This window comes from Pecten maximus, chromosome 17 (assembly GCF_902652985.1).
Source record: "Pecten maximus chromosome 17, xPecMax1.1, whole genome shotgun sequence".
Classification (NCBI taxonomy): domain Eukaryota; kingdom Metazoa; phylum Mollusca; class Bivalvia; order Pectinida; family Pectinidae; genus Pecten; species Pecten maximus.
Window position 1 is genome coordinate 22,474,508 of NC_047031.1, and position 19,460 is coordinate 22,493,967.

The window sequence follows — 19,460 nt, forward strand, 5'->3', positions numbered from 1 at the left end:
ATAATACAAACAATTATAAAGGAATAACTCTAGTAAACTGTTTATTTTGATTATTCACGAGTGATTTCAATAATAGACAGCTCGATTGTGCTAGGGAGTATAGTATCGTCTCTGAGGCTCAATTCGGTTTTAAACCTGTTTTTTGTTTGCACTAATGATACTATTTTTGCTTTGCATGGTATAATTAAGATAATACTTTCAAACAGTTGTAAACTTTATGGCTGTTCTGTTGATTATCGTAAGGCGTTTGAAAGCGTTAATAAAATAAATATTAAAAAAAATTTTTTTAGAGGAAAACTGTTAAATGCTTTGAAGCCTTTATATGAAGGTCTTAAATCATATGTTAGATATAAGCTTGAATTGTCTGGGTGTTTTTCGTATTCCCGAGGTTTGATGCAAAGGTAGCGGTCATCTTCCTTTCTTTATTCTATTTATGATAATGATTTAGAAAATGAACTAATTAACTCTTTCGGTGACGATTTAGAGATATGTCCCTGTTTTTTATGTATACAGGTGACACTTTTCTCAGAATCTGCCTCTGGCTTGCAAAAAATGCTAGTTTTCTTAAGAAAATAGAGCAACAGTTCGCAATTGACAGTCAATACTGAAAAGTAGTGTGGTGTTTAACGGCAAAGTTAATATTGCTGATCAAGGCCGTAAACGTATGAATGATGTATGGGAAATTTGTAATAATCTATCTCTTAATGTAGAATATAAACTGAATGGTTTTGATGTTTACGTGTCCTCAATTTTTCATAACGGTGGCGAAAAATGGGCTTTCCATGTTGCAGAAAAAAGCAGAAAAGGTACATGTTGATTTTATGAGAAGGAGTTTTAATGTTAAAACCAGTACACCATATTGTATGATATATTCAGACGTTTGACATTACATATCATTAGAAAATGTCAAATAATATTGATTAGATGTGACAATATTGTTCCAAAGTCAGTGTATAAAGACATGGAGTTCTGTAATCATACAAATTGTAATTGTACATCCCTGGATAGTAACAGATGATTATGATGTTATTTTCAGGAATTTGGCGACGAAGGTAATTTTCGTATTAAATTCAGTGATGATTTCCGGGTAGCTACTTCAATAAGTGTCTTGGATGCATAAGCTACATGTCACTCGACCCAACAATGTTTTTATTACTGTAGTAAATTCATCATTAAATGTTACAAGCATTACATGTTACTTGAAAATTAACGATGATAGCGTTAGTTATTTTATTTGTTTAAAAAGACGCATTTAGAACTATTTCATGGCTTCATTAATGAGTGTTCGAGTCAAAATATCAAAAGATCGTCATATAGGGTATGTATGGTAAGTTTCTTACTGTCTTGAAAAATCAGCAATATGGTCGGGCTAAACAATGATTATCAGCGGACAGTTGCGGAGCTTAATAGATAAAAGGACGCAATGGTTAGAACTACAGATACAGGGCCAGTGATAAAAGGAAATGAGATTATCTAAAATATTGAGAACATTCGTAGTGAAACAAAAATATTGTGTTGGTGGTATCAATCATGACATGGAACGCAATTGAATATCAAGTGAGTTACAAATATGGTGGTTGTTGCTTGCATCAAACATTACTTTTTTTATAATGAAACGAATGAAAACCCAATACCTGAATAGTGCTGTGAAAAAAAAAGACAAATGATTAAAAAGAATTCGTCGCAACTGTAAGGTTTTCGTATCGTTTTTATCAGTACAAGTTTTAAAAAGTACGTTTGCATGACAAATGAAGAATCACAGTTCCGCCATCTTGGATTTAAGGACTACGCCTGAAAAAACGTTCCACGAGAACTGGTTCCGTACAGTATAAATGTCATGTCGACAACTCGTAGGCCGCGTAGTATTCTTACCGGTGTAACCGTAGTGTATCCTATGATGGTGAGGCCCGTAATGTTTATCAGGAACCCTGTGCATATGCTTTAATCATAAAGTCTTATTGAGCCATTTGATGAGCCCAATACAGTTCATGTAGAAAAAAAAGACCCCCCCCCCCCCCCCCCCTCAAAAAAAAACCCCAAAAAAAACAACAAAAAAACAAACCATTAAACCATTACATAGGGATTATTCATACATCGTGAATATTTATTCTTGAAACCATCGTTTGTCCTTTCAGAGCCCTATCATAACTCATATCGATAGAAACCGGTATAATACATAATCTCTCAATGGTGGTAAGGCCCTGACACTACATATAGAAAAGTAGTTACAATACCGGTACTCTCATATTCTCTACTCATGCTATCTGGGTGTTATCGGGGTGTACCCCTTAGGAAGCCCCTTAAATTTTCTCGATAATTCGATATATTTATAGTATGTAATGCATTAAGTGATTTTTTTTACAAACGCTGTCCTATTGTTGCCCCTTGGTGAGCCCCTTAAATATATCGAATACTTAGAATTATACAATTTACTTTCGGTTTGCTGTTTGCTGGTTGACAAAGACATTATATAAGGTATTTATACTTCAACAGTCTGTAGTCACACAATTTATTATTCAATATTGTTTTTTCCCTTTGATGTCCTTTTACTTTACTCCCTTAGACGTTGTATATATATCACCATATTCACATAATGTATTCGTTATATATTTAAAAAAAAAATTTAAGCGATATTTTGATAATAAAGGTCTAAATAGACAATAGGAATGCTTTTAGAAATGAAGATTTTTATCTGATTTTAAGCTTGTATATTGTTTGGCCCTAAATGACCCTAACTGTCGAAAGGTCGTTATACCCAAACAAACAAAACAGTTTTGATACATTGATTTTCATTCAGAACAATTTGTTTAAAATCTCTACAAGGTAGGACCGACTTGTCTATTTTTGTCATGGTCAGTCGTAAATATGCGCGTGTAGACTGTATGATAAAGAGAGTCTTTGCCATAATAATTCAGAAAAAAATCTATATGTTTTAAATAACTCAAGGTTGATAGTTTTCTCATTTATGTCAACAAGTATCGTCAGCAAGAGTTATGGTATGCGTAATGGTGTGAAATAATTTTACATGTAGGATCAGTCGTTTTTTTATTGTAAAATTAATCAAGTTAATTATTTTTTTGTTTAATTTCACTTTCATTTTCAATATGATAATGTATTGAATACCGTCTCGCGGTACTAGTTTTTAATCATTATAAGTAATGCTTACAACTGTTTTTTAAATGCAGCTATATATGACAAATTGAATTAAAAAGTTATCCATTATGTAAGTTTACCTCCTGTGTCAAGACGCGTACCTGTTCGACACTATCAATTATAACGTTTTAAATATGGCTGCCATGTTATCTACTCAAAATGTAAATACAGATCCGCCTTAGTTAAGAGCAATGCATACACAATAAATCGGTTATCAGGGGTCCATCATGATATCTTTATCGCCATCTATTTGTTGCCTTTAACGTGTCCTATGTGAGGTCCAGGAGGGGATTAATACTTACTCGACATAGACTGTGATAATTAATCTTATTGAAGTTGTCAGCAATTGATGTCGTACTGATCACATCAAGCTATTCTCTATGTTTTGATATATAGATGTGGGAAGAGTAATGACATTTTGTTATTATATATACTATAGACACATCAGGCTTCGTCTTAATCAGACTGGTATAACAGAAACCTCCCGACAAACTGGGTAACCACCCGATAAAATGAGTAACCACTCAACAAACTCGGTAACCACCCGACAAACTGGGTAACCACTCAACAAACTTGGTAACCACTCAACAAACTTGGTAACCACTTAACAAACTGGGTAACCACCCAACAAATTGGGTAGCCACCCGACAAACTGGGTAACCACTCAACAAACTAGGTAACCACTTAACAAACTGGGTAAACACTCGACAAACTAGGTAACCACTTAACAAACTGGGTATCCATTCATCAAACTGGGTAACCGCTCAACAAATTTGGTAACCACTCAACAAACTGGGTAACCACCCGATAAACTGGGTAACCACTCCACGAACAGGGTATCCACTCAACAAACTAGGTAACCACTCGACAAACTGGGTAACCACTCGACAAACTGGGTAACAAGTCAACAAACATGGTAACCAACCATTCGACAAACTGGGTAACAAGTCAACAAACTGGGTAACCACTCAACAAACTGGGTAACAAGTCAACAAACTGGGTAACCACTCAACAAACTGGGTAACCACTCGACAAACTGGGTAATCACTCAACAAACTGGGTAACCACTCAACAAACTAGGTAACCAGTCGACAAAATAGGTAACCAGTCAACAAACTGGGTAACAAACCATTCGACAAACTGGGTAACAACTCGACAAACTGGGTAACCACTCAACAAACTGGGTAACCACCCGATAAACTGGGTAACCACTCAACAAACTGGGTAACCAGTCGACAAAATAGGTAACCACCCGATAAACTGGGTAACCACTCCACAAACTGGGTAACCACTCAACAAACTAGGTAACCAGTCGACAAAATAGGTTAACACTCCACAAACTGGGTAACCACTCAACAAACTGGGTAACCACTCAACAAACTGGGTAACCACTCGACAAACTGGGTAACCACTCAACAAACTGGGTAACCACTAAACAAACTGGGTTACCAACCAACAAACTGGGTAACCAACCGACAAACTGGGTAACCACTCAACAAACTGGGTAACCAACCATTCGACAAACTTGGTAACAATTCGACAAACTGGGAAACCACTAAACAAACTGGGTAACCACTCAAGAAACTGGGTTACCAACCAACAAACTGGGTTACCAACCGACAAACTGGGTAACCACTCAACAAACTGGGTAACCACTCAACAAACTGGGTAACCACTAAACAACCTGGGTAACCACTCAACAAACTGGGTAACCACTCAACAAACTTGGTAACCACCCGACAAACTGGGTAACAACTCGACAAACTGGGTAACAACTCCACAAACTAGGTAACCACTCAACAAATTCGGTAACCACTCTACACACTAGGTAACCACTCAACAAACTGGGTAACCACTCAACAAACTAGGTAACCACTCAACAAACTGGGTAACCACTCAACAAACTAGGTAACCACTCAACAAACTAGGTAACCACTCTACACACTAGGTAACCACTCAACAAACTGGGTAACCACTCAACAAACTAGGTAACCACTCAACAAACTGGGTAACCACTCTACACACTAGGTAACCACTCAACAAACTAGGTAACCACTCAACAAACTAGGTAACCACTCAACAAACTAGGTAACCACTCTACACACTAGGTAACCAGTCGACAAACTGGGTAACCACTCAACAAACTAGGTAACCACTCAACAAACTGGGTAACAACTCTACACACTAGGTAACCACTCAACAAACTGGGTAACCACTCAACAAACTAGGTAACCACTCAACAAACTGGGTAACCAACAATTCGACAAACTGGGTAACAACTCGACAAACTGGGTAACCACTCAACAAACTAGGTAACCACTCAACAAACTGGGTAACCACTCGACAAACTGGGTAACCACTCGACAAACTGGGTAACCACTCGACAAACTGGGTAACCACTCAACAAACTGGGTAACCACTCAACAAACTGGGTAACCACTCGACAAACTGGGTAACCACTCAACAAACTAGGTAACCACTTAACAAACTGGGTAACCACTTAACAAACTGGGTAACCACTCAACAAACTGGGTAACCACTCGACAAACTGGGTAACCACTCTACACACTAGGTAACCACTTAACAAACTGGGTAACCACTTAACAAACTGGGTAACCACTCAACAAACTGGGTAACCACTCAACAAACTGGGTAACCACTCGACAAACTAGGTAACCACTTAACAAACTGGGTAACCACCCGACAAACTGGGTAACCACTCGACAAACTGGGTAACCACTCAACAAACTGGGTAAACACTCCACAAACTGGGTAACCACTCACAAACTGGGTAACCACTCAACAAACCGGGTAACAACTCGACAAACTGGGTAACCAACCAACAAACTGGGTAACAACTCGACAAACTGGGTAACCACTTAACAAACTGGGTAACCACTCAACAAACTGGGTTACCAACCAACAAACTGGGTAACAACTCGACAAACTGGGTAACCACTCAACAAACTGGTTAACCACTCAACAAACTGGGTAACCACTCAACAAACTGGGTAACCACCCGACAAACTGGTTAACAACTCGACAAACTGGGTAACCACTCGACAAACTTGGTAACCACTCAACAAACTGGGTAACAACTCGACAAACTGGGTAACCACCCGACAACTGGGTAACCAATCAACAAACTGGGTAACCACTCAACAAACTGGTTAACAACTCGACAAACTGGGTAACCACTCAACAAACTGGGTAACAACTCGACAAACTGGGTAACCACCCGACAAACTGGGTAACCACTCAACAAACTGGGTAACCACTCAACAAACTGGTTAACAACTCGACAAACTGGGTAACCACCCGACAAACTGGGTAACCACTCAACAAACTGGGTAACCACTTAACAAACTGGGTAACCACTCGACAAACTAGGTAACCACTCGACAAACTGGGTAACCACTCGACAAACTGGGTAACCACTCAACAAACTGGGTAACCACCCGACAAACTGGGTAACCACTCAACAAACTGGGTAACCACTTAACAAACTGGGTAACCACCCGACAAACTGGATGACCACTCGACAAACTTGGTGACTACCCGACAAACTAGGTAACCACTCGATAAACTGACAATAAACTGGGTAACCACTCGACAAACTTGGTGACCACCAAACAAACGTGGTAGCCACTCGACAACAGGGTGACCACCCGATAAACTGGTTGACCACCCGATAAATTGGGTAACCACCCGACAAACTGGGTGACGACCCGACAAACTGGGTAACCACTTGGCAAACTGGGTAACCACCCGATAAACTGGTTGACATATTTATATTCATTTTTAGTTAAGTCCTTGGCTACATCTTCCAATAGTTTTATTGCAATGAATGATGATTATTATGCATAATGATGATGAAATTATGATGATGAAAATGATGATAATGATGATGAAGATAATGATGATGATAGTATGATGACTTTTATACATGATGATGATGATGATTATGATGATGATGATGATGATGATGATGATGATGATCAAAAATTTAATTAAATACAATCATTGCATTACCAACAAAGAGTAATTATGATCGATTGAAAATATAACAAAAAAGCTATATCTATCTTATTCATTGCCATTGTCTACGCTATTAACACCCTCCAAACGTTTCATCCTATTTCCTTATCTTAAACTTTATCCTGAAATTTGTTCAGTCAAGCTCCGCCTTTACACTTGTAACATGATATGTCTGTTTTACTATCCCTAACTAATATCAAGAATACATAGTTGAGCCTACGAGACGGGCCTTACTTCCAGCCCCATTCCCTGAGGAAAATCTGAGGAAAAATATACATAACTGTGCAGGCAAACAGTACTAATGTCCTAATATTACATCCATGATTCTGTAATTAATTCCAGTCCAAAGTTGACGTGTTTTAAGTCCAACCCACCACTGTTTTCAGAACGTAGCTGAAGTAATGTAAATATGCCGGAAGCTCGTGCAATTTTCCGAGCGTGTCATGTTATAAGAGAGCCTAACAGTGTGCATTAGTCCGCTCTGTTTTAGAGCATAAGTGTCTAAACTAGCTCCATTATGCTGAGTCACTCTGTTTTAAAAGTGTCAGGGAAATGCTGCCGAAACCAAATGCAACTCATCTTTTCTCCGACAGAAAGTTCACAATTTTACACATTTATTCGACTTGATACCCATGACCTGGTGACCATTAGTAAATCAAATATGGGACTCATCGATTGGCTCCGCCGCTGAAGCCTCGACCAATAACAGCACCCTATACATGCTGAGCACGGCCCATCCCCAAAGATGGCCGCAATAACAACCCGAAGCAGACACATGTCAAACTAGACACGATATCCCTCCCAAAACCCTAGGCTGAACCCCCCCCCCCCCCCCCCCCCCCCCAGAGTACGGCTAACATCGCGACTAACGGTACGTACACCTAGTAGTAAGAACCAAAACCACAACAGAGTCACTTGCCACAAAACGTTTGATTAGCCTAAGCTACTTTACCCACCAAGAAGCAGACGACATGAATTCCGTTTTTGTACCACAGATGGAATTTATCAATTCAAATGATCAAATACGTGTTCTTACTGAAGACAAGTAGACACCCGTTTCCATACCTCGGGAGTTTGCGATGGCATTCGTTGCTCACATGATTTACAGATTTGTCTCCTATTTTGCTTCACGATTTCTCTGTTACGCCTTTAGATATTTTCGACAATCATTTGACACCCTCGACTCCTTCTTGTTTCAGTGAAATGGAAAGGAAGAGGAAATACCAAGCCGATGATAAGTGAGTTGTCGATTTGATTTATATGTACCAACCAAACTTAATTATATAAGGGAGATAATACGAATATTGATTGACAATAATAAGTTTTCAATTATGTGTCTTTACTGAAGACAACTTGACACCCATTCTCATACCCCTGGCGGTTTCGCTGAAATTTGTTCCCCGCATCTTTTACAGATTTGTCTTCAATTTTACTTCAAGATTTCTCTGTCTCTCCTAATGTAAGACAGATCGAACGATTTTACAACAATTCAATTATGTCACGGCGATAATACAATCACATCACGTCTTCATTTTTTTTCAATACTGAACCCTACGTAATTAAAATTGTCTGTTGGGAGAAAATAATCACCCGGGGATGGTATTCTCGATCGGATAGATCGTCATCCTAGAATGTCATCCCACGATTTAGAGATTTCTCTATCACACCCTCAATGTAGGGACTATTTCATTGGTCATAAAGCTTGAGTCGAAGCATAAACAACACTATTTTAAATAAATATATATTTGTTATATCTGAAAACTCTACCAACTCAGTTTTATATGTGAAGGATAGTACAGAATATTGTTAGACAGAATCATAGGCATATCGGTACGTACATATGGATTTATTGACAAATGCAGTAATAACAACAACAACACTATACCGCTATCAAACAGTAACACAGTCGTTTCAAAGTGGTCAACAAATTAATGTTCTTGGTTATTGAATCTTCAGTAACATTCAATGGTTTTCGTTTCAAATTCCTTGGGAGTATACAGCCCGCAGCTACCATTTCGGCGCTGACAGCTTACATACGACATTCCTTGCATTGCCCTACCACGTACTCATTTACAGCTAAGTCGACTGGAACAGGACGGAGTAAATTATTGAACGGGACTCGAACAAGCGTCACAGCCCTGCATCCCACCACTAGATCACAGAACCCCTTTACATGCCAAATAATGAATATAAAACTACATAATGAAGCTCTTCATTCATTCATATTTTCGTCTGTGATGATTCAAACCAATCAGCATAGACAGAAACTAAACTTACTGTAACATAATTAATGTTGTGGGACTCAAGCCCATACCTGGCCCCTGTGGCTATCTTCCATGGCATATTTTACCACACGTGGAAAAACATAGGGTGTACACAGACCTGTGTCTGTGATGATTCAAACCAATCAGCATAGACAGAAACTAAACTTACTGTGACCTAATTAATGTTGTGGGACTCAAGCCCATACCTGGCCCTTGTGACTATCTTCCATGGCATATTTTACCACACGTGGAAAAACATAGGGTGTACACAGACCTTTACAAAAACAGAGGAAGAAATTATGACATTAAACCATTCAGAGTAAATCATGGAGTTTCTGTTGCCTTATTGCACATTTAATACATTGTGCATTTTAAGAAGAAACGTTTCGGAACATTCGGACAAATTTGTCTTCCACGACATACATAATTGATATTTATTTATTTTGTTTTGGAGGCTTAACCTCCTCGTAACACCCAGCGTCATATTAAACTGGTATTATACATATATTAATATCTTAAGTGGAAAACGTGGAATGACTTGGTTACATTTTTTTTCAAAAAAAACTTGTCAATTATAATGTTTCCTTTTATATTTTTTTATCATTAAATCAATATTTTTTATTTAAGATGAGCATACATTGTATTGTAGGTTATAAAAACGTACATAGCGGCAAACATTTGTATTATTATTTTTCCCCCGTTTTTGATAGATTTACAATCGCCAATGGGAGAGGCATACCGACATTTACAATGCCGCAGACTAAACGACCTGCGCTTGACTGGCAATCCGGTAAGTCGTTGCAAGAAAGCTTGGAACACTTACTTAGCAATGACATCGGGAGTGACGTCACGTTTCTTGTCGGCGTGAAGAGGACAAGAGTCTTTGCACACAAACTTGTTATCAGCAGCCGTAGTCCCGTATTCTTTGCTATGTTCAATGGGCCACTGGCAGAAACAGGGGATGTGGAGATTCCGGATATAAATGTAGAGACATTCCTCCCTTTTCTGCGGTAAGTATATTACCTTCAATGAAACGAAATTAAACTTTATTTTTTTTCAATATTTGCGAAACAAGTTATAGTAACTTATATTAATCATTCTTGTAATCTTGGACGGAAGTGCGGGAAGGGTTTAACTGTATGAGGGAACCCGGGTTACCCCTGGAAATCCCACGTGTAAGTACCTTTTTACATCTGGTTCTTTGGATCTAATTGCCCAAGATGACACAACTGCGCCAACACACGGAAACGAAAGAAACACCACTGCACAGATTTTTATTTATTTTTTTATAATTAACTCTAGGTGTTTTGTTTCACTCAGATGTTTCTAAGAATTCTAGAAGATAATTTCATTTTTCTTACAGTTTCTAAGAAGTTACTATCATTTTTCTTATTAATTTCATTTTTATTACATTTTCTAGGAAGTTAAGTTCATTCTTATTACATTATCTAGGAAGTTAATTTCGTTTTTATTACAGTTTCTAAGAAGTTAATTTCATTTTTATTACATTTTCTAGGAAGTTAATTTCATTCTTATTACATTATCTAGGAAGTTAATTTCATTTTTATTACAGTTTCTAAGAAGTTAATTTCATTTTTATTAGTTTCTAGGAAATTAATTTCATTTTTATTACTATATCATTTTTCTTTTACAGCTATCTATATACAGACCAGATAGACCTAACCGATCAGGTTGTCGTTCCGGTGATGAGCGTTGCCCGCAAGTACTGCGTCGATGTCCTTCTTTCTGTATGTGGTAAATACCTACAGAAAAACCTCACACCAGCGAATGCCTGTTTCCTACTCGAGGTAGCACATATTTACACTGAGGATCGATTAATGGCAGCTTGCCTTCAGGTCATTGGCAATTCACCACAAGCAATATTGAAGTCAGAATCCTTTGCATACCTGTGTCCCCAATGTGTGACCAGCATAACGGAATCAGACGAGCTTGCTGTTAATGAGAGCACCTTGTACAGCGCCGTCATCAAATGGGCGGAAAAGGAATGTGTTCGACAGAATTTGCAGGTGTTTTTGTCAATAACGCAATGCATCTCATAGGCTTTGTTGAATCAATGTGTCTGTTTTAAAATGTCTTGTCATGTGATTAGGGAAATCATGTCTGTTAAGTACTACGGCATAAAACACCTTGCTAAACCAATGCAGTTAATTTCTGAGCAGTATCTTAAGGAATTGTCACACAGGATATTAGCATCTTCGGTAGAAAAAAACTGTAAACCTGTAAATATTTACATTTTCACTTCGCTCCGCCTCAATGAACATAGTAATCTCAGATCACTTCATTTCCCGTTGAAGATTTTGGGTCGCGTGCTTCTGTTCTGAGAGACGAATCACTTTCTTGTCGGCGTGTGAATACATTCACTGAGTTTACAATGGCGATCGAGTTCTGTACCGCCTCAGACGTGAATGCACTTTCATTTGTGAATTGTGTAACATTGTTATAAACGTATATATGAACACAAGGGGAATAACCGCTTTATGTGCTAATAAAAATGCCAGTATAAAGCAGACAGTTTAGAAAACAGGATCTGACAGAACACTGACATTCCCGATAGCACCGAGCTCATGACCTACGTAGCGCAGTAGGTCTAACGTTAGCTGTATCTCGAATGCCATGCTTGATACCATTTCAGTGGTCACAGAAAATAAACCTCAATTTTAACACAATTTAACAACACAAAACAGACTGGTAGCAGCAGTATGCTATATCGAGAACAGGAACACATTATTGTCGTAATTTGACTCAATCTAAACATATGGAGGACACAAGTTTCCGGCCGTCGAATACCGCCAATTTTCAAATCAATGTTTCGTTACTTACTATTATCAGAATTTACATCCCAAAACGCCAGTGCGACAATGAAATCCAATATTTCAAGAACACCATGTACATCATCACCTAACCTGCGACTAAAATCCACATTGTTACACTTTTTCTCGAGCTCTGACTATCCCGGCTGTTAGACTGCATCACATACGGTTACAGGGGTTCGGCGTGAAATTGAGTAACATATGACATATATAAATAATCGAAATACTAAAAATCCAACATTCATTCAAATTATAAAACCTTACAAATTCGATTTTTTTCAAGGCTTTAGAGAGTATATAAACACTGTTTTTTAATGTTGTGATATTTCACTGAACTGTCGTAACGTTAACCTTGTGCTCATTTTTTTTTTAACCGAGTCCCTGTGTCTCGAGTGACCAAATCACACACATACTATACTGTCAACACTGCACTTTAAATTCGAATTTAAATGGATAGTGCTAAGTTTTTATTATACAATATCATAAATATTTGTTATAAATGAATATTTTACCTTGAAACTATCGTATTTATGTGTATCAACATCGTAATAATCAAAACGGGTATGGGACTATAATTTGTGTTGCTTTGGCGACAAAAATATCTGACTGTCTGCTGTTCCACTACTGTGCACACATGTACGATAAGTATAACAATGTTACAAAGTGACGCACTTACGTCACACCGTTGCGACCGAATTTTGCAATCTGGTGGCGAAGTTTTTAATTTGGTTATCGTAAACATAAGGATTGATTGTCAATTTTGTTGCTTGCATGGACTGATGAAGGGAAGTGAACCTCGTGCAAATGAAGTGAACTGCTCTAGGGAAGTGAACCTCGTGCAAATGAAGTAAACTGCGAAGAGCAGTTCACTTCATTTGCACGAGGTTCACTTCCCTTCATCAGTCCATGCAAGCAACAAAATTGGCAATCAATCCTTAATTAATAGAAATGATTGAATGTAGTACTTCACTAGTATGCGAGATAATGGCTCATACAAGTGAAAGATGGAATTGATGCTTTGCCAAACGAATAGGATGCCACGACACCTTTAACACTAGCCCTCCACCTCTGAGTCGCGAGTTCGAAACCCACGTGGGACAGTTTTCAGGTACAGACCGTAGGTCGGTGGTTTTTTCCGGGTATATCGCTTTCCTCAACCTCCAAAACCAGACACGTTCTTAAATGACTCTGACTGTATAGGACGTTGAACAAAATAATTCAAATTTGCAAAACTGCTGAACGATATTGTTTTATTTAAGGATTAACTTGAAAATATTTATGTTATTGAGCCATAACACGCAGAAACAAAAGTGTACTCCAAATAAATCGCGAATTATTATGAGGGTACACTCCGGATTTTCTTTCTTCCCCCTTTTTACTCTATCACATAGAAATATGCTCAAATGAATCTTTATCGTTAAATTTGATGTCGACAATCCCCGTGAAAATGTACATTTATTGAAGAACTCTTTTCTCTTAAAAAGCCATTATCACGCTACTGTAGAAGCTAATCCAGTTCGAGTTTACAAACGGAGACGTTATCTGTTACGTTATTGGCCGATAACATAGGGGTTTTAGGCAAATGAAAATACTTGTTACAAGCAAGATTAAATCATTCATTCTTGTTTTACTTAATGTCTCAATATGTATTGGTAGCTGATGTTATCTTGTATGTTTTTTGTAACTTCTCCTTTGAGGATGAATTAAGTGTCCGTTTCTTATTCGATATTATTCTGTATGTTCATCGACATTCTACCATGTTTTGTATTTTCTTTTCTTTTTCGTTCGAACTGAGACAAAATCTGTCGTTATCTTGAAATCCGTCTAAGTTTAAAGAATTTATGTTAATTCCTATATTTGCTGGAGAAAACAAAATGAAAATTGCTTGCATTCAATTTTCTTCATATTCACATGTACAATTTGCAGATAGAATCAAAGTATAAAAAGACAAGGAAATCACGGCGTAAAAGTGTAGTTTTGATTGACATGTCTAGATAAAAACAGTAATTTTTGTTGGTACATTACTCCGTAATTTGTTCTTTGAATATTAATCCATTTTAGATTTGATTTAATCTACAAAGTAATATTTATATCTACTTGCAGATATCGGGGGAAAACAAGAGAAAAGTACTTGGAGATATCCTCAACACCATTCGATTTCCGACCATGGATCAAGATTTTTTCCTGGACAAAGTCTACGTGGATAAAATACTGAAGAATGATGAGATTGTGGAAATCCTGATGTACATACGGAACAAAGAGAGGGGGTCGTTCACCACCTTCAACACAAAGAGTAGGCGAATGGTCTATCCCCATTATACAGAGGGATTCATACATGGAAAGAAAACGCATCGATAAGATAGGTCCTCTTGACACTTAAATGTTTGTTGTATTTAACTTATATATACAGACTTCACTTCCGGTTCTCTGTATGCGTACGCAATGGAAGTAAACAAGAAGCGTATTAGTCAGGTCATACACAACCAATTCAGCCAATCAGTTGGCGTTTCACAGGACTCACACAACTATTTCAGCCAATCAGCTGGCGTTTTGCAGGTCTTGCACAACTAATTCAGCTATTCAGCTGGCGTTTTGCAGATCTCACACAACTAATTCAGCCAATCAGTTGGCGTTTCGCAGGTCTCGCACAACTAAATCAGCTGGCGTCCCTCCTGAACCAAGTCCAGAACAAAATGTGTTTCCTAGGTTTGTAGCTATTTCCTGAGTAACTTACACATGAAATAGGTACTTTCGTTATACGAGAATACAGTGTAGGGTCTTGAAATTTTGAAAATTAAAAATAAACACTCCTAGTATGAATAGAAAGACGTAGGATTCCATGAGTAAAAAGGCGGGAATTTCCCAAGGTGGGGGTTCCTCGCCCACTGAAAATATCAGAGTTACTGTCTTCCAAGTATCGATGTACTTGTTATATGCTTTTTAACCCTATCCAATAACACCGGAGGGACTCCCACCTGAAAACCCCCGCCTTGCTACACCTTTAGTCCTACGTTATTTTTCATTTTAAAACGTAGGGCATTACATTAATTCTCGTATAAAGAAAGTAGCTACAACATATGTTAATTACTCGAGAAAATAGCCATTAACCTAATAAATACATTTTCTTTATGGACTTGATTCGGTGCCTTCGTTTTTTTTTTTTATAGTTTCCACCATGCTTCTGCTTTCTATGCATGAGCGCAGTCTAACGGAGAAAAATAGTACTAAGGCAGATAACTCAATCTAGACCTAATCGCTGACATTAACAATGTACATAGAATAATTTGTAAAAATAATTCATCAATTTATCAAATTTCTCACTATAAACATTGTATATGTATGTGATTGTCGTTAACAATAAACAATTTAGATAATTGATGATTATATTGCCTTAAATAGAAAAAAAAATGAAAAAAACCCCATCTAAAACAAAAACAAAAAACAAAAAACAAAAAACCCACAAAGGATATTTAAATGTCTGTGTCAGCATAATTGTACCTTGACTCTCATCCATAAATTCTTACATATCACACACCGCTTAAAGCGGTTAATGAGTAATGCAACATTTATTTTTATTAATTTAGTTTTATTCCCCCCCCCCCCCCCCCCCCCCCCCCCCCCCCCCCCCCCCCCAATTAAATACTATTTTGCTATAAAAGCAAAATATATCTGTCTCCTGTGTCAAATTATACATTTTGCTGATTTGAATCCATCTCCACTAAACTAAGGAGGGTGGATTTATCTTAAAGGATACTCAAAAGACTTTGTCGACGCTACAATAACCTACATATACATAGCGCTAGACGTCACGGAATATTGATGATAGTTGGTTAAAGGGAGATAATAAAAAAGTTTAATGTGAATATGGTGTATAAAAATAATGGTTTATAAAGAAAACACTTCGTGTGAATGTTTATTATCATTTAATTCATCATGTTGTTATTTTAGCCTACATCTATTCTCTCGTCAGTTTGATCAAATAATTAATCTATAGCCTTCCTGTATACATGTACATGTATTAAAATTTTGTAATTTTTAAAATAAGAGAAATATTAATACAAGCATCAGTCTTTAGAAACTAAGGACAATGTAAATGACGGTCTAATGGCGGAGTTTCCTGGTCTATAGTTCTTTTTCTAAAAAAAATAAAATAAAATAAAAACACAACATCATATTGATATTAAGATTCTCATCTATGCATAGACATAGATATCAACTCTTATTTGTGCTCATTTTTTGTTGTTGTTTTTGTTTGTTTTTGAAGCGAAAATATTTTATTAAAAAAATCATATGAGAGTTTTAAATTATTGTTATTGAATAAAAAACTACAAATGTCCGTGTCCTGAAACATTGCCACTGATTAAACTAAATCATTTTTTTAAAATAAAACTGACAATAACAGGAAGAAGAAAATTAAAGGGATCAGGAGTTTTGGTAAAAGTTTTATTCTGGAAACATTTTCTGTGAATGACGATACTCTTTATAGATACTGAGTTGATTTCACTTTCGTGAGAGTTACTAAGGTAAAATGGACAATAGACAAGCTGTGTGAACAGTGATAAGTATGATTAATGCATTTTATTGTTTGATATCCTTTTAACACCCAAGGTTATTTAAGGACGCGCCAGGTTTTTGAGGTGGAGAAAAACCACCAACATACTATCAGTACCAGACAACTGCCCCGCGTGGATTTCGTATTCGCCACCCAGAAGTGGAGGGCTAGTGATAAAGTGCCGGGACACCTTCACCACTCGGCCACCGCGGTTCCCGTGATAAATGAAATTCCACATAATTTATAAAACTTATGTTAGCTGTGTCCAGTATCTGTCTATAAAGTTCCATCTCTTCTCTCCCGCCTCTTTAACTAAAGTTCTTTCTTGTCACATTTACATAAGTAACTGTAACATTGCGTGATATGTATTGTGGTGTTATGATTATTGTCGAACAGGTTGGCAAAGCTGGTCCTATTTGTTTGCAACATGTATTATTTTCAATAAAAATATGTTTGAATTAAATCAAGAATGATATTATAAATTAACCGTCAACCCAGGAGACAGGAGACTCAGAATGTTTAAAAAGAAACAAAAATACATATTTCTACTTACTGGCGTATCGATTAATACATCAAAGGTGACTGATTCATCATATGTTGTTGGACAAAACGACACGTCCACACACTCATACTATATATATATAAAGTATAAAATAACAAAAATGGTCATTGTTAGTCATACCTAGGTGAACAGACACGTTTAAGACAGTGACCAAGAAGACGCAGAGAACAATACAGAACTTTATAAAAAGGAAATCGACCTTGATTTATCACAGGGAAGATATTGTTTATCAATGAGATTTACGACATTGGTGTCAGAAGTGATATCACTATACCTAACATGTGATAATGATTTACACTGATGCACTCTGTATAGTGTACTATGTTAATAATATGCCTGATGATTTCAACCTGCACGCTCTTAATCATGTCAATTTGCGTCTTAAATAATCTCAAAGATTCTCCAGTTTATCAAAGACTGATTTGAATTAATTTTGATGTTTTGAATATATAACACAAAATAAAATGAGAAGTTTAAGATGAGTGTTAAAACAGAGTCGCTAAATATATCGCGAAACGGTTTTCTTACTTATATGAAGTTATATATGTCAGACAAAGCTGAAACAGATTCACATCACTATCAGTATCACGGCTTGATCATATTCCATTACTTGTAATATTAAATGTATTGTATATCGTAACTATATGAAATATGTTAGTTATGAGCAAAGCGGGGGAATCTAACCTCTTATCACAAATTCAATGACAAGTACAAAGTATTTCGTTGCATAAATCATTTTATATTTCTACACTCCAATTCGCTAAAAGGGGATGAAGTTGACAAGAGGCGTAAACTTAGTGTTAAGTGTTTAAACACATTCAGATTTATATCTCGTAATAGGGTATGTTATGTGAGAGAGGGAGAATAAGACGTTGTGTGAGCTTTTTTTTAACAAACGGGGCAGGAGACCACTGGCCTTTAGTTTTCTGACGGGAAATACATTAAATAAAGATTGATAAAAAATGAAAATCGCGCGATTTGCGTTAATAAAATTACAGAGAAGATTTTGAGAAAGCAGGATACTTCAACGGAAAACCCACTGTAAAAAAACAGCGATGTATATGGAAGGTCATTAAAACAGATCACGTCAATGTCTGTCAGAGACGCGTCCACCCACGCCTCACACAGGTAAACTGGACAATGGTCAGTACTGGCCGCGTACTATGTGCTATTTTTAACCTTATATTAGGACATAGTTTCACCTGATGTATATACTAGTGACGTAAATACAGAGAAACCGAGAGGACAGTACCTCCTTAGCAGTTTCTGTGTACTCTGTAAGTTATTACAAAGTCCGTAAATATACTGTGTCAACATATATTATGTGAATTCAGTGAAAGATTGATGTAGGAATTATTACCAATATACTCTGAACGGACGGTCAGAACCAATCTGGGTAAACAAACAACGAGTACATGGTGACTCGGAAAGAGAACGAAAAATTAAAAACAGAAACTAGCCAACTCAAATTTATGGTTTCCATAGCAATCATTAGGAAGTATCCGACCAGCTCTAAGGTTGTCTAAAAGTGTGTACATCGTAATTGTTTACAATCGAGAATTACAGTATAATGAATGTTATGCATTTTAATAGTTATTTCTTGTTTACTGCAGCTGTGAAGAAAAGGATGATTATCATATTCTTTCCCCGCTCTACGACAGAGCGAATTTTATCGATATCTCGCGCGACGAGCCGTAATAACGAAAAACAGCGGGGTGAGATATCATAAACCACGAGGAAGATTTTTATCGGAACGCTATAAACAGCGACTTTCCTTTATTGTTAATTTCGCGTTATATCTTTAAGTAATTTCGTCCCATTGTTGCGAAAAGACAACCTTTTGCAAGGCGAAAAACCAATAGTTATCGTTATAACGGCAGAAATACATGGCGGATATCAGCTACCACACACATGGTTTGTTTGTCGGCTGGTTTCCGTGTTAAGTTGCAACAGCTTATGTCAATATGGATCGTCTCACAAATTGATATTCTAAGACAAAATACAAGATTTTATTCCGTTTTTTTAATGGTTTACTGGAATCACAAGCACGGTATACAAAC

At 37.0% G+C, this 19,460-nt stretch overlaps 1 protein-coding gene across 1 annotated transcript; it reads left to right on the top strand.

Moving 5' to 3' along the window:
* The first annotated feature begins 8,397 nt into the window (after window positions 1-8,397).
* LOC117315221 (BTB/POZ domain-containing protein 1-like) lies at window positions 8,398-15,703 on the top strand. The gene is made up of 4 exons (XM_033869366.1): window positions 8,398-8,429; window positions 10,166-10,465; window positions 11,110-11,482; window positions 14,390-15,703. Exons 2-4 carry the CDS (start codon window positions 10,206-10,208, stop codon window positions 14,642-14,644), a joined length of 888 nt encoding a protein of 295 aa, XP_033725257.1. The 5' UTR covers window positions 8,398-8,429; window positions 10,166-10,205; the 3' UTR covers window positions 14,645-15,703.
* Window positions 15,704-19,460: the final 3,757 nt, after the last annotated feature.